The following is a 16,413-nucleotide window of genomic DNA, read 5'->3' on the forward strand; positions in this document are numbered from 1 at the left end:
CGACAGCGTTATGGCCTTATGTTTAAGGAACACTTTCGGGGACTGAGCTTCTCAGAGGTAGATGGGGACAGGAAGATAGATGTGCTTTTGTAACTAATGGAAGGTTCAGAGGGAATCTTATTTGGCTTGATGCATAGATAGACAAATAAGAACAGAGAAGCTGCTTTCTCTGATGGCACATTTACCTATAAATTTGTTTAATCCAGACAAAATTTTAAGTGTTGATGGTGGTTTATATGGGGAAAGTGGTTGGGGGGTGGTTATTGTCTGGGTTTTGTTACACACAAGAGGTTGGCAGGGCATTTTACTGCATGGATTAAGCAAACAAAACAGAATTTAACAGCGAGTTGGACAGTTTGTTTACAATCCATGCTCAGACTTTGGCAGATGAAGCTATGTACTCAACAAGCATGCAAATTGGATAGATCTCAGTACACCAGGGTTGTGTTGGGAAACCTTGAAATTTGTGTGAACGTTACTTTTACAACCACCCACCTGAGTATAAACATATCAGGCACTGGCATTCCCTGATAGCAGGAGGTATGAGTCCAGTAAAAGCTGGAGAAAACTAAAAATCCAATAGTATTACCCCCCTCTAAACTCTGGAGGACTACATCCAAAAGAACATTTATAAGATTTGTTGGAAGAAGCCCAATCCTCACAGGTCAAACTCCAAATCCCAAATGACAGGCTGCCAGTGCTTGAGCTGCGCAATAAACACAAGGATCCTGTGTCCATGTCCAAAAAGGCAGAACAAAAGCTAAAAAAGCAGAAAACAACAGAAGTTTTATGATCCTGTGAACACAAAAAACCAGAAGGCTTTACTCTGAAGGTAGCAAGCTAAACCCAAAGACAGCAGCAGGTGTTTGTGACGTCAGACAGAAAACAGGTGTGTCTAATCAGTGGTTGATTGGTCACAGGTAGGAAAACTGGACAAAACAGGAAGTAAAACTGGTCATCTTTGGGTTTCCACTTTCATGTATCTCAAGAAATCAGGAAGTGGGAAACAAAAGCCCCAAACTTTAACAGAAAGGATGAAAACGTGTCCACATCTGCTGTCGCTTCAGAACATATGAACCTTGTCTTTAAAATCAACTAACCTGTGAACTTTGATGTTACTCTAAATCCAAACTGATGACCCGTTCAGGCACCTGGATGCTTGATTTTAAAGTCCTGCCTTTTTAAATTGGACCATCATAAATCATTTTGGCATGGGTACCCCCTGACAGATAAAACCAGCCAGCCTGTATCCCCCTGCAGGAGATCCTGTTACTAATCTTTAACTGCATCTGTTCCTGCTGGATCAAATCCCACACCAGTACTCCCAAAACTCCCTTGGGTCAACATTAGATCTTGTGTTGTGTACACTGACAGCAAAGAATCATTTATAAAGCCGTTGAATCCTTCTTTAAAACAGCCTAGATTAGCCCCAAACCAAACAGGTTTGGAGCTCAGACACCATCCCAGCGTGAGACACACTCTCAATGAAAATAATTCGATTGTGTCCCAATTAATTCATTAGCTTCTCTCCACTCTAAAAGAAATCAGGTCAAAGCCACTCACACAGCCAAGCCCCCACCATGATTAAAGCCCCTGCTTTATATAGGTTAACCAGCTCTGATGCAAACACCACATTCTCCTCACCGCATCATTGTTTATTCAACACTTTTTCCTTGGCAAAGTCACAGAAGGAGGTTTCCTAATGAGGCTTAGGGGCCCCACTCATTAAAACGAACGTTTAGACACAATTCAAACCTGATTCTAGTCTAATAATGTCCATTCCAGCTTCCAGGAGCGATCACTCCCCCCTTTCTTTTGTTTTATTTCTCATCTATGAGCCACCAAATCGGTTTTACAATCAGAGTGAACTTGGGATTTAAAAGTTCAAGCTGTAACTACACTCAAATGTCTCATGAGGGGTGCTAAATAAATCAGATCGGGGCAATGGTGGAGAAACTGGAGCCCTGGTGTTATTTAAAGTCTGTGTCTCATTCACCCTCGCTGAAAATTATTACATTTTCAATGAGGTGGCGAGAGGTGACATTGCGTTCATATAGAGGTCGACCAGTTCTGGTTTTTCAATGACTGCTACAGATCTTTAGTAATCAAAGTCAGCACAGTGTTCCTCTGGGGTTTGCTGGTGTTGTGAAAAAGAAGCAGCCCTGCCTTGTCACAGGAAGCGCCGTTTGATTGACACCGCAATGTAGTGTCACAACACAGAGCTGTCCACAGATATGCCTGTCTGTTAATCAGCTTTGTATGGGCCAAGAAAACCAGTTGTGTCTAATCCTGGTCCTCGAGGGCCACTACCCCGAAACGTTTTAGTTAACACACTTGATTCAGCGGTTGAATTACCTCTTCAGAAGGTCCTCAAGTCCTGCAGAAGCCTGGTAATCACCCATTCATTCAAATCAGGTGTGCTGAAGCGGGAAAACGACCCCGTCCAACCGTATTTTCCTCGTCAACAAAGCACCGAATTCATCCACACGGAAACACAGAAAACGACCCAAACGCTGCAGTGACAACAACAGGCCTGTATGTGGCGCAGACACAGTGAGAAGACGTGACGTTTACGCTTCAAACTTTAAACACGAAAAGAAAAAGACAAGGGTGGTGAACACAAGAGCGATAAATCAAAAACAGAACTTCCACCATCTGCCACATTAAACTACTGCTGACTGGGAGTCATGTCAGTCCAAAAACGCAGAAATAACGACCGATTTCAGGCCCAGTACCCCCGCGAGACACGTGGGGGAAGAGTTTTCCTCTCAATGTTCAAAGGGTCCAGGGGAAATTATTCATACACTTTTTGATCTTTTAAATGTTCATAATTGATGTGTATTGATGATCTCTTCCTGTGATATGTGCTGTAGTAGTCGTAGTTGACCGTTCAATAAAATGCTAAAAATCTTTTTGGCCTCAGAGTATTTGGTGTAATATCAATAAGGGTTTTTTCCTCTGCTCTCTCCAAGGCAACGTTATTGTTCATCAGCCTTGTCTGCTCATTGAAGTAAATACAGTATAGGAAGGTTTTGCTGTAGTTGAGCAACTGGGATCTGCAGCGAAAACACAAGCACGTAATCTGTCATTACTGGGGTTGGAGGTTAGGCGGGAGGTGGGACTATGGCATCGTTGTTTTCCAAAGGTTCTGTTTAGGCTGCCCACACGAGAAAGCAGCGGTGGCATTTAAAGATTTTCTCACTCTGGAACCTGCTTTAAAAAATACTGTTTAGGGGTTCCTAAACCACCATTCTGGTGTGGACGGCGCCTGGAACATGCAGGATTGGATACAGCTGGCCAAGACTGTTCACTTAAAGATCAACCAGCCTATCTTTGATAAAAATATATCACATCTGTTGTTTTGCTTGATCATCATTAGTCTTTCACACCCTTGGTAAGCCGAATGATGCTTTTCAAAGGCTGAAAAAGATAGAGAATCCCCTTCATGAGGCTGCCTGCTCTATGAGGGAGAGGAGGAGGAGGAGGAGGATTCCCCTGCTGTGATGGTTCAAACATGAAGCAGGTTGAGCCCTAAAAGCCTTCAGGTGGCTCATCACTCCTTTTAATTGAGACCCTGTTGAGGTCCCCCTTCTCCTCCAGTTCCTTCACTTTAATCTCTTTTTTTTGGTTGCACTGTCTTATTATTTAATTTCGTCTCCTCCTGATCTCCCTCGCCGCTGTTTCGGCATCAGCTTCTCCATGCAGGCCTTTCCGTCTCTCGGGGGGGAGAGAGGGGGGATCGCTGCTCCTTTCAGAAAGTGATAGCTTTTATCTCCACCTCCTCGTCACTCCCTCTTCATCCTCCTCTCTTCAGGACCAAGAGTTGTGGTCAGTCTTTCCTCTCCGCTCCTTCCTTAATCTCCTCCTGCTTCGGATCAAGCTCACGAGCTGAGGGAGGCACTCAAAACTGTCTTTCTCACACACACACACACAAACACACACCCTTCATTCATTGCAGACAGATGGAATGTTTCCCTTCACTTTAATTTGATTTCTGAACCCTTTTCTTGTTCCTTCCACATCAGATTCAGGCGTCTTCCTTTGACATGACGAAGTCGTGTGTCTGGAGATAAAAACGCAGCCCTCTGGTTCAAAAATAAGATCAAAGTCTAGGCGTGTATGCTGATTATGCAGCCCTATAAGGCTTCATTCTGTGCAGCGGTGGTGGTATTCTGATTGCACCCTAATCAAAGAAGCATTAGAACCCAAGTGCTGTGGTTTCTGGGAGAGTAAATGTCATTCTCATTAATACTATAAATACATATCCACCCAGTATGTGTCTTAAAGTGATGTAAAGACTGGTACTCACCCACCAACTAGTGCACGGACTGGCAAAACCCCATCACCAGAGGAATGTGGAGAGGTTATTAGAGAAGGGACATTAAGATACATCAAAAATCAGGAAATTAAATTCCTCCCACAGTGTGGAGAAAGAAGCAGCTCCAGCATCTTCTGTCCTTCAGCTCCCTGTCCGCCTCAGGCAACTTCCTTGCGGAGCTCAGCAGTTTCACACCTCAAATTAAAAAAAAAAAAAAAGAAAGAAAAAAGAAAAGAAAAATACCAGTCCTCCCGAGGATTTTTTTCTCCCCCCACTCCTCCAAAATAAAAGAACAATATGAAGACAATTCCCTGAGATGAAGATCAAACGAAGTGCTCAGTCGTGACCAGCAGGGAGGATTTTACGCGCAACAAAAAAACAAAAAAAAACGCAACTATTAACTCCGCGCTTGTTTAAGGAGACAACAGAGGGAGGCTGTCTGTGCTGATGACTAAGAATGAGGGAGGAGGGGGAGAGAGGGGGGTGAGGAAGGGACAGAGCAGAGGAATTTATCATGCGCGCGCTGATCAATAATGTTAGTAAAACCCACCTGATTTTGATCCATAGTCCTCTTTAAGCTCCACGCACTTTGCGCATAAAGCCCCCTTCTCCTTCAAGTCTGCTGCTCCGCGCGCGCGCGCGCACACGCCTCGACTCGACCCCCCTTTCAGCTCCTTTCGGGGGGGAGGGGGGTTGTTGGTGGGGGAGCGTCGGTGCTGAAAGGGACAGCGCTCTGTGTGAGGAATCCAAACCGTTCAATCAAGTTTATCACCGATTAATCGATAGATTGTGTTTGACTTCCACGGAAAGAGGAAGAAAATGGGGGAAGAGGGGAGGTTTGGTTATTTGAACAAATTAGTAAGTCATCAAAAAAAAAAAAAAAAAAAAAAAAAAAAAAAAAAAGCTGCTCACACAGGCGTTGCGCCACACTCTTAATTGGCTGAACTTCAATCCATTTTCCACACTGGCCCCCTTGTAAAACCGGCGCTCAGTGGAGAATTAAAGAAATGAAGCGCGTCCCATCTGCTGTGTAATAACAATTTGATAAGCTGCGCGGAGTCAGGAGGAAAGGCAATCCAAACACACACGGGCACTCTCCTCTGTCACAGTGCGGGGAGATGTGCGCAACACGTCCAATTTGTGGAGTTTTTACCGCCGCAGGAGGAGGGAGCCGAGGAGCGGGCCGATGGCGCCATCTGCTGGTGAGAGGCGGAGCTGCGACGCCTTAAAGAACCAGGTGGGTCATGGTAAAGAAGGCAGGATTCCCGGAAGTGGAATGGGTAGGGTGAGGGGATCATCCCCCGCCACAGGACAAAGCGCGTGCCTGTCTGTTAGCAAAATATCTCATGAATCAATGAACGGATTTTTAACTAGCCTCTCAGTAAGCAATTATTAATTTAATATTTACAACTGATTCACTTTTGGAGTCAACCTGATCTATGATGATCACCACAGCTGAAAAAACTTGGCAAACTCAAAATGGCCACAGCTCAGCCGATTTCACACATAATGCGCTCAAATTTGGCGTGGTAGTAGCTGGAACTCATCCCCGACACATACTCCGAGCACTGACTGATCGAGTGTGATCTGTGTTCTAAACTTCGCAAATAACTATTGAAGTCAACTGTCTGCCTGTTAGCAAAATATCTCAACAACCACTGGACAGATCTTAATGAAACTCTCAGAAGGTAATCAATAGATATACTTCTACAGCTGGAGTGAACCCAATTCAACACGGCCACAAAAGCTAATCAGCCTTAGCCTGCACAAAAACACCAATAATTCATTCTTACACACATTGAGCTAAAGTTTAGAGTGGTAGTAGCTGACAGTCATCTTTAACAGTTACTGTGACCACTAACACATGGTGTCATTAATAATATCTGAACAAAACAGATATAACTCCACCCCCTCTCATCATGAGATGATTTTAGATGAAAAGTCAGAGGGTGATATGCATTCCTCCAAGGAACGGTAGACCTTTAATCTGTTTAGAAGACGAGCATCTGCATTATGAGCGAAATGTTCAAAAGAAATTCAGAAAGAGAATTCTAACGCTGCAAATGATCAGCTGACACGAGGCGTCTCCTCCCGTTAGGTTCCTGCCAAACAAAGCTTTTTAAAGATATCTCAGAGCAGCTGGAAGCCGTAGTTCCTAGGTAACGATGCTAAAAGGGATGAAGGGAAATTTGTAGATTTCTTTCAGCTGATGGTGCGGTGTTGAAAATGTATGTTTGTATATTAGAGGTTTTAAAAAAGACCCAACACGACTGCAGCAACAAAGAAACAAAACAGCTTTATTGATCTGAATGGGAACTAAAGTTCAAACATATTATAACCACATATTCCCGGCTTGATTTTTCTTTCCTATCAGTCAAAGTTTGGGAAAATGTAAACATATATTCACATTTTTGATAAAGGAACAGGAGATGTGGTCCAACATGATTAATATCCTAACACAAAGACAAATAAAGCAGCACAGAAATCCACTCGGACGCTTGAATTAGTAGGTTTTTATTTAATAAGTGGTCGGTTTTAACATTCCTGTCTCATCGGAAAGGAATCTCTACTTCAGACGTCGTCTTAAGAATGACATAAACAACAAATTACAGCTTCTGTTGAAACAAATGTCCAGATTTAAAGAACAAAAAAGAAAAGATCGAAAAATCCTTCTTGGGTCTGGATCCTCATCTTTGAACAAAAACTTCTCCTTCAAATGGAATACATTTCCTTTTTCTTTTTTTTTTTTAAATAACAAAACAGAAGGAATCAGTGAAACGACAAAAAAAACCTTGCAGAAATAAAACAGTGACGGTCTTCGGACATGTCTGAGGCATATGGTCAACCAATACAAGAAAATAACTATGTGACAATTATAATTATTATTTATAGCATCCACGCCAGACAAATTCATATATATATACACACGCACAAGCAGTTTCTGGTTCAAAAATAAAGTTTGGTCTCGTCCGTTTCCTCTGGTTTCGTCCATCTCATGGCTTTCTGTGTGAACGTTAAGACATTATCTACATTTGGTCCTCCTCGCTCGCTCTAATCCTTCAGATCCGCCCAGTGTTGCTACGACTACCTTTATGAGCTGTCTGACTACATAAAAGCATATTTTAAAGGAAATGAAGCAGAGTTTAGCCAGTTAGATCAGTAAGGATTTAAATAAAAGTTCATAAAGTTAATTTAAATACGTTCCAGTGTCCCTCCCCACCCCCCTCCCCTCCCCTCCCCTCCTGTTAATAAAATACAAAGGTTCGTGTAAACGTTTTTCATTTAGGAAATGTTTTGCCTCAGCAGTCGACTCTTGGCGCCCCTTCCAGCTGCAGCGTAGGCACTGAGGATGTGTGGTCCTGTAATACTGGGTGGTGAGAGGTGAAGGTGGGGCAGACAGGCAGACAGGAGATCCTTCCAGTTATTTGTTTTCTGAGAGCTAAGGCAGTACGGCTGCGACCTGCACGGATTCCTGATTACTGCCTCTTCTACATTAAAATACATTTCTAACCTGGTGGCTGTTAAAAACTGAATCAGTTTGATGGTTGGATTTGGAGTTAGAGCATTTCTTAAAGTGTTCCAGGTTGCGTTACACACCGGAATGTGACTTTTTCTACAAAAGATACTTCAGAATAATGTAGTTAAATGGGGACAACTTGTTTTGAATAATTATAAAACATAAAACCAAACAATGGCGTGGCTGTATGTAATACTTTACAAAGCCACCTTCGTGTCTTCATGGCTTCAGTTTCATTTCTACGATCTTGGTCCATCAAACCACTGGAGCTTTCTCAGATGGACGGGACATTTAATCAGCTCTTCTTGTGTTCAGAGTCGTCGACCTGCTGGAAAGGTGGACCTCCGTCCCAGCCTCAAATCTCTGGACGGCTCCAACAGGTTCCTCTCAATAATCTCTCCGCGTTCCGCTCCATCCATCTTCCCCAGTCCCCGCTGACGGGAAACATCCCTGCAGGTGGCAGATTTGGCTCAGACCTGTTGTCCTTAATGCCCTCAAAACGTGGAGACCTCCTTCTTCTTCATATTAGTGGGAGAAACTCCAAACAGCTGCCGCTTTTCCACAAAGCCCAGCTCCTGTGAACAGTCACAGCATTTTTCTTTACAAATTATTTAAAACAAGTTGCTCGCCCCCACTTGGCTTCATTAATCTGGTACAGCTTTAGAGAATTATTCCTTTTAATTCAATTAAATTCCAGGTTTAATGCAACAAGAGATAGATGTGGAGCAGTGTGCTGTCAGTAAAGAAAACATCAACAACTTGTAAGCAGATAAAGAGTATCAATTAAAATGGGAGAAAACAGCACGCATGAATGTTTAAAAAACATATATTGGGTTTATTTTTCCTTCACGACGCCTCCTTTAAACCTATAATTCAGATTAAATCATTCAAACTATAGAGTTGTGTCAGGAAAAAAGAGAATAGTTGGCTTCTTTTTTGAAAAAGTTTCATGTGAAAATAAAGATAAGCCTTCTGAATGAAAATAAAATGGTAAATTTGGCGAAGCACTTTGAGTCGAGTTTCCCCCTGGGGATGCAGCCGAGAACAGTGAACAACCACCTGAGACATGGATGTGAGGAGGGAGACAATACAAGACAAAAAAAATGCATTTCCTGGTAACCGGCTGTAAAAAGAAAATCTTGTCAAGCTCAATTTTTGTGAATTTACAAATTCAGAGGAGCGGCTCTGAGATGCTGCTGAAAACTACAGACCAGTTCAGCTGAAAAGAATGGCAATGCTTCAGATGCTGATTTTGTTTTTTCTTTTTGTCCACAGAAAATAAAAGGTTTTCTGTGGAGCCCATAATGAAATCCTGACGCCCTTGTTCCCATTCACACGGACAGCTTTCATCCACGTGCTAAAAGCGGGGTGTCAGAAGCAGAGCGGTAAATATCAGGTGGCTGCGTATGGATGCGTAGTGATAAATGTGGGCAGCAGCGCCACCATCCAGCAGGCCGGCTGGCTTCAATATGAAACTCCACAACCACGTCGGTTTCCAAAACAGATTTTTGGTTCTTAAGCAAAAGGTGGAGAATTGAAACCGTGGAAATCCATGCGGCTCCGTTGCTCCTTTTGTTTTCCTTCATGTCTTCCTCATTTTTTTTTTTTTTTTCCAGTTAAGTGTTTTGATTTGTTAGTCGCTCGCTGTCCTTCATTTCTGGCAGTTTGCAAGTCTAGAAGGAAAAAGAAAAAAAAAAAAATGAAAAGAAGAGAAACAAGGAGTTTTAGGCCCCGTCCACACGGGAACGGTTTCTGTTCATACTTACAGGTTTTTACATGGAAACAGCGTTTTAAATCTGGGTTCCAGGGTGAAAATGTCCTTTAATGCCAAACCACAACCCACCTCTAACCTAACCTACAACCTGAGCGGGACGGACATAGTAACAGATTACATGCTGCAGAGGGTTAGTTACTTTGAATACTTTATTACTTCAGTGAGCAGACGGGACCGAAAAGAATTTGATCACTTTTTTTGAACTGTCAACGATATAAATTCAGTTTAATTCAGTTCTTCTTCTTATGTTCACCGTCCTTGTCTTTTTCTTCTTCTAGTGTTTTTACACTTCGGACCTCAGACCGGACAGTCGGGCTCTCACGAGACGGGACGAGATGATATATTTTACATTTTTTCTACAAACTCAACTGACTGGCATCATGAGTCTCCTCAGACCTTCACCATATGTGACCTTTGACCTCTTTAATCTCTCATTAAAGATTAGTGACCTTTGAACTCATTTACACTAAAAGTAACAACCAGATCAGGGGCCAACTTATTCTTTAACAACAATTTTCTTAAAAATAAATAATTTCGCTGTGTTTTTCAAAGTTTTTAGTTTGAAAATACTCATGAATAAATATGAAATTAACATTTCTCAATATATACATTTCATCAGTCAGAACAGTTCACTAGAAAGCGGTAAAAGATATTTATTTATTTCCCTGGTCTTCCTTTTTATCATCAGTTTCTAACTGATTTCTAATGAAAACATTTTACCACAGGCCTTCCAAACAAATGAAAACATTACAATGAAAATTCAAACAGCTGCAAGCATTTTACCTTAAAATTACAGAAGAAATTATAAAAACGTCATATGGATAAAATAAAATCAGACACTGACGGGCGTTTGAGAGTCTGAGGACTGACTGAAGTAAACAGAGTCAAACTCCTTTGTGTGTGTGTGTGTGTGTGTGTGTGTGTGTGTGTTTAAATTACTTTCGTCACAGAGGAAAGTTTTCTCACACAGAATCAACAAACGACCGCGTGAACTCAGTCTGTTCTGTTGAAGTAAACGTGCGACAGACTCTTCCTCTCAGCACGCAGCTGCAGAAGCTTCCTGTCTAAGACCCCACGGTCTGTTTGTTTATACTGCTGCCACACAAAATGATCTCATGTGGTGGGAACATGTGAGGTAATAGTTTCACGGAGTTCGGAAAACAGTTTTCTAGCTGAACGAGAAATCTTGCCCCATTTTTCGTGGCACAAGATCTGATTCCACCCCTACTGGGCAGTATAATAATTACAGAGTGTGAACTGAATGCTGATGCTCCACATTTTGTTTCCCGTTTCAGGCGTTTTTATTGCGGCAGCGTGACTGCACCACATACAGGCCTGGCACCGTTACTACAATATTCTGAGTTGTTTTCTAGAAACGCCGCTGTGTTTATGAGTGCACTTTGAGAAGCAACAACACAAAAAAGACTGTTCTCATGCGGACAAGGCTTTAGTCATTAAGAAGTAAAGAGGTAAGAAATTAGGATGATGAAGTGAAAAAGAAATTAAACAAAGAAGACAGTTTTTAATGAGCAGAATGAAACTGATAAATAAGGAGAATTTGGGGGAACAGCTGGTGGATGTGCTGAGTAGTAAATTGTGATTTCTAATCTCTGCCTGAGGGAGTGGTCTTCCACTCACAAGGAGCAGCCTCTACAGGGCAGATGTTCACCGCTTTTCTGGGGTACAGACCACATTTTAGCTTATCTTAGCAATTTCTGAATACGGAGCTACAGTCAGGAGGAAGAGAAATGCAGCGCAAATAAAGAAAACAGAGGATGAGAAAAAAGACAGCGGGGATAAAGGAGGCCAATAGTGAAGATAAATTCTTACAGAGGCTGATTCACCAGACCAGGGATTTGGAGCGGGTGCTGACTCCTTTCCTCCTGTTGGCTGCCGCCGTCGCTGCGTTCCGATGGCTTCGCTTGTGAGACTCCAAGTACAGCTAAATTTGAAAACAAACACATTTCTGTTAAAACTAAAACAACAAATCATGTCACCAACATTTTAGGTGACATCTTAAAACGTGCTTCAAATCAAAATGGCTACAACTTATTTCTCAACATAAGATGATCTTAGTTAAGAGTTCCGGCATCCAAGCAACAGTAAATAAGTAAGTAAGTAAAAGTGTATTTAAATACCACCTTTCACAGACATTAAAGTAAACAATAAGAGAAAACAATAAAAAAAATTAAAGTAGGCCAGATAAAGTATTAAAACACATTTGTTCTCACTGATATTTAACCCAGGGAGAGTCTGATGAAGTCTTTTGTTGATAAAATGTTAACTGTTTACTTCTTTTTGTGATACTTTCTAAATTTATTGTGAACTTGTTTTTATCTTTGACTTTTATATAATTATTATTGTACAGCACTTGTTTTTAAATGCGTTTCATAAATAAACTGACTTGACTGACTGAACACAGAACTCTTTTTTTAAAGACAAATATTTACATGAGTGATTTTAACTCAGTACCTTCTTGGCAAAAGCCCGTCCACACTGGTCACATGCATGCAGAGAGAAGTTCTTCGTCACCCTGACTTCGGTGGACGATGTCCCCGTGCTGCTTTCTGATTGGACATCGTGTCTCCGGGTGTGGGGGGTCTGGTAGCTGGACGGGACGGAGGAGGACGAGCTGCGGGTGTTTGTGTGTTTCTCGCTGCGGCGGGTCAGCGGGGGGCTGATGGGGCGTTGCTGTGCTGTCTGTTGTCTCTCCTGTTTGCGGGTGACCGGGGGGGACGGAGTGAAGGCTGGCGAGGACAGCTCCTGCTGCTTCCGGGTGACCGGGGCAGGAGGCGGCGCAGAGGACGAGGAGCTCAGAGCAGGTGTGGAGCAGTCCTGTCTGCGGGTGACAGGAGGTGAAGGAGAGAAGGAGGAAGAGGACGATGAAGCGTGCCGCCCGTTCACCTCCTCTTTGATGCCGCCGCTGGTCCTCTTGTTCGAGCTGCTGAGGACCACCTCGGCGAGCCTCTTCACCGCCCTGCTCTCCAGTTTGGGCATGATCTTCGCCAGGTAGGCGGACGACTTCTTGTGAACTACGGTCACGTGGCGCAGGACGTCCCGTTTGCGGCGCGACTCGTAGCGACAGAGAGGGCAGCGGTAGAACTTGATGAAGATGTCATTGCCGTCTGTGTGCAGCTCGATGTGCTTCGTTAAGTTCTGACGTGAACTGAACTGCCGTTTGCACAGTTTGCAGAAGAGCTGCTTGAAGTCGAAGCCCACCGACAGTTTGGTCATTTTGGCAGCAATGTTCCCACTGCACACGTTGCCCCCTCGGGTCGAGGACGAAGGTAAGGATGGTGTTGTCTTTGGACTTGATGGGGCTTCCTCCTCCTTCACCTTTATGGCATTGTGTGAAACTGCTTTAGTTGTTGTGCTGACGTCACTGGGGGATGCGGCAGGACTGCTATCAATGTCCTCATCGTCATCGTCACCTGGAGGCTCCACTGCCTCCTCTTTCAATTTGATGTTGTTGCTGTTGACGGTGGTTACTATGGCAGCAGGGGTTGGTGTGGCAGCAGACTTGTTACCTTTGATGCTGTAGATCTTGTGGACTATACGCATGTGCCTCTTCAACATAAGCTGAAAAACAGAACACAACAAATCTTAGAATCTCTCCTGCACCCCCTTTTTCCACTCTCAGGACTGCAGCAGTAAAGTCTCAGGTTATGACCTGGTCGGAGAGCCCATCCTGTAGATGAAATCATTTCCCCTGGTGCCAAAACCAGGAAGAATGTCCCAACACACACAGACCTGACTATCAGTACTGATACAGATGCAAATGTCGTGAAAAATCTGAAATAAAAACATGCACATACCAGTGACCCTGACATTCCTCTGGGTTCTTAAAATATCCATTATTCAGTTCTCCTGTTTCTTTATTTTTCTGCACATTTTGTCTTTTGAGAGTTTCTCTTTATATGTTTCTGAATAGTAAGATTGTTTTGATTGTATTTTATTATCTTCTTGATTCTGAAATAGTTTATACATTTAAATCATTCACAGTTATTTAACTGTGCAAATGTGTTTATATATATACAGTATCTTTCAGCTTTAAGTTATTTAATCTACTGGAAATTCCCCTTTGATTTTGGCTCTGGTATCAAATTTACTTCTGTTTAGTTCGTCTAAACAATCCCAAAATCATCCATGTTTTACTCAATTCTTAAACTCCTAAGCCCAGTCTCAGTTTTCATCAGAATAATTCACAGTGCTTGTGTATACTCTAAACCTGTGGATGGGTCAGAAACCAACCTGGGAGCTGTAGTTCCTCTTGCAGAGCGTGCAGCGACACGAGGCAGGGTTGGCCGGTGAGGACGAGGCCGGAGGCTGACTCGGAGGTTTCCCTTGGTTTTGGTTGGGAGTGTTCGTTTTAGAGTTCACAGGCGTGGCCTTGGAGTTGTGGCCGTGTGTTGGAGACGAACTATTGCTCTTGGTCCTCGGAGGTGTGACTTCCAGGGTGAAAGGCTGGCCGGGCCGCGAGGCGATGCTGGGGGTGATGGTGTCCCTCCGCAGGCCGCGGTGCACCTCGTCAAAATGGCGGCGTACGTTGGCTTTGGTGGCAAAGGTTTTGAGGCACACTGGGCAGGATTTTCCAGTTGGTGTGCTGAGAGTCCGAGTCCGACCTCAAGCATCATCAAGAATATTTACTATTACAAATGACAATTTACTATTTTTATTCAACAACATAAACATAAACTAACACTCGTGTAGAATAAATACACTGAATGACCTCGGCTCAACATTTCTCCCAAACTATTTTATAAAAATGTATTTTCATCTCAGAATGTAAAAGGAACAGCTGTCTTATCAGCTCATTTTTTAGTATAAAGACGTACCTTTGACCATGGAGAGCAGACTTGTAGGAACTGTGCGTGTCTCTGTGAACTTTCGGAGCTCCTCCAGTTTCGTCTGGTGCATTTTGCGGCAGTGACGCCTGATGCTGCGGCGTGAGTTGAAGTCTTGACCACAAAGACAGCAGGAGATGGTCACATCTTCAACCTGGATGGGACATAAGACAACTCATTATCATAGGAACATGCTGAAGCCATTATTTTAATGATAAACACTTTATGTTAACTAAAATGTTTGCACATTGAATCTCAGTCTCCACTGTATTCTGTCCCCTACCCCACTGTTGGACCCCTCGTCTTCAGGCGGTGGCTGCTCCTCTTTAGGCTCCTCATCAGCCTCCCATCTCCTGTGTCCTGGACTGTTGTGGCTCTCTGTTCCACTCGGCTGGTTGGCCTGATTGTTTTCCACGCTCTCCTCTGCTTCTCCCTCCCAAGCTACTGGACTCTCTCTGGCACTTTGAGACACATAGAGAGATAATGTCACCAACAAAGAACAAAAGGACTTAAAAGACAACCCGAACAAATAAATTATTTGCACACAACTGTGATGCATTTGCATGGTGCTGACCTAGTTGTGTGTGAAGGATATCTGGCCAGCTCCTCCTCTGTGGTGAGGTACTGGAAGACCGCCTTGTTGGTGGTCTGAATGGGCTCAAGTCGAACCACGTACTCTGGGACTCTGGGATAAATAGCGTCCAGCAAATCCTTCATGGCTACACCCTGTCTGTCATCACCTGGAGAACCTGTAAGAAGACATCAAACATTTAAAATCAGACCTTCAAATACTTTAGGAGAGGGGAATAGACCTAAATAAATACAACCCACATTATAATACTCACTCAGTATAACGTTACTGTTATGATCAATGACACTAATTCATGTTACTTTAAAAACAAAAATAGATCAGATGGCTATAGAGCTAAACATCTCAGAGAAGTATGGTTTTCTTGATCTTAATACCGTAATAAAAAAAAACCTTGAAACTAGAGGCGATTCTGTGAACAAAAGGTCACCCAGAATAAAAACCACTGGTTTTGAATCACTGTAAAATGAGCTTTGGGTTACAGATTACAGCTTAACCAAAAGGTTGCAGATCAACCTAATAAAATAAGACTCTGACGCTTTAACCGCAGAGGTTTGTGCCGCAACAGCTGTCCCGCTGAAATATCTTTGACCTGGACACTGAACCCAAAGCAGCCTACCTGTAGTGGCAATTTGTGCACAGGCATCAGATAAAATTGTCCAAAACTAAACAGACAACATAATCTCGCAGGGGGCCAGTCCCCCCCTTCCTTTCAATTTTGTGCTGTGTTCCTGAACAAGAGGGTAAAATAAAAAAAAAATAAAAAAAACATTTAATACAGTTAGAATGTAGCTATGTTTATGAGACTGTGTGTCAGGGGCAACAAAACATTTTATGTTCTTGTAAATTTGGTTTTGCTCAGATATTTATCGACACACAGCTTTTTCTTCTATGGTGAAGATAAACAACATGGCTCTTGAGCATCATCAGCGTGCATGTTTCTCTTGTAGTAAATGTTTATGGAATAAAATTACAGAAACTGATTAATTTGCTGGTACCTTTCCACAATAATAATAATAAAAGAAACACAACTTATGGGACTGGCAAAGAAGCTCCAGTTTTGTCTCATCGGTCCCAGAAACTTTGGGGCTTGTCAACATTCATTTTGGTTTATTCTTGTCTGGCTTTTTTTTTAATTTTCCTTAATAGTGGAGTCCTCCGAAGTCTTCCTTTATGAGTCAAAATGCAACTGATAGTGCGATCAGAAAGTGGTGTACCTCGACCTTGGAGTTCGGATGATTTCCTTTGCTTTTTATCTACCATCTGCCAACCTGGGGCTGCATTCCCTTTTGAGTCCACGTCCTGAGAGGACGGCTACAGTCCTCTAAACCTTATACTTCCTATTAATATTGGCAGCTGTGGTCAAAGGAA

General features: G+C 42.9%; 2 protein-coding genes across 5 annotated transcripts in view; both read right to left on the bottom strand.

Moving 5' to 3' along the window:
* grm8a (glutamate receptor, metabotropic 8a) overlaps positions 1-6,494 on the bottom strand; it is a 254,348-nt gene extending 247,854 nt beyond the window's left edge. Inside the window, exon 1 of one of the 3 annotated variants that reach the window (XM_017414877.3) lies at positions 4,869-6,494. The gene's annotated coding sequence lies outside the window, so the exon portion shown is untranslated. Of the gene's footprint in view, positions 1-4,309; positions 4,846-4,868 lie in introns of those variants that run through there. The other 2 variants (XM_017414878.3, XM_017414880.3) reach the window with 2 other exon arrangements.
* Positions 6,495-9,431: 2,937 nt separating this feature from the next.
* The window catches only part of znf800b (zinc finger protein 800b), a 31,578-nt gene continuing 24,596 nt past the window's right edge, over positions 9,432-16,413 (bottom strand). For both annotated transcript variants that reach the window (XM_017414916.3, XM_017414915.3), the window contains 7 exons: positions 15,028-15,202; positions 14,737-14,914; positions 14,445-14,607; positions 13,861-14,231; positions 12,082-13,188; positions 11,440-11,551; positions 9,432-9,508 (listed from right to left, as the gene is read on the bottom strand). In XM_017414916.3, coding sequence (XP_017270405.1) covers positions 11,450-11,551; positions 12,082-13,188; positions 13,861-14,231; positions 14,445-14,607; positions 14,737-14,914; positions 15,028-15,202 — 2,096 coding nt within the window. In that variant the 3' untranslated portion in view covers positions 9,432-9,508; positions 11,440-11,449. The remainder of the gene's footprint in view (positions 9,509-11,439; positions 11,552-12,081; positions 13,189-13,860; positions 14,232-14,444; positions 14,608-14,736; positions 14,915-15,027; positions 15,203-16,413) is intronic.

The sequence above is a fragment of the Kryptolebias marmoratus genome, linkage group LG18 (genome assembly GCF_001649575.2).
Source record: "Kryptolebias marmoratus isolate JLee-2015 linkage group LG18, ASM164957v2, whole genome shotgun sequence".
Taxonomy (NCBI): Eukaryota; Metazoa; Chordata; class Actinopteri; order Cyprinodontiformes; family Rivulidae; genus Kryptolebias; species Kryptolebias marmoratus.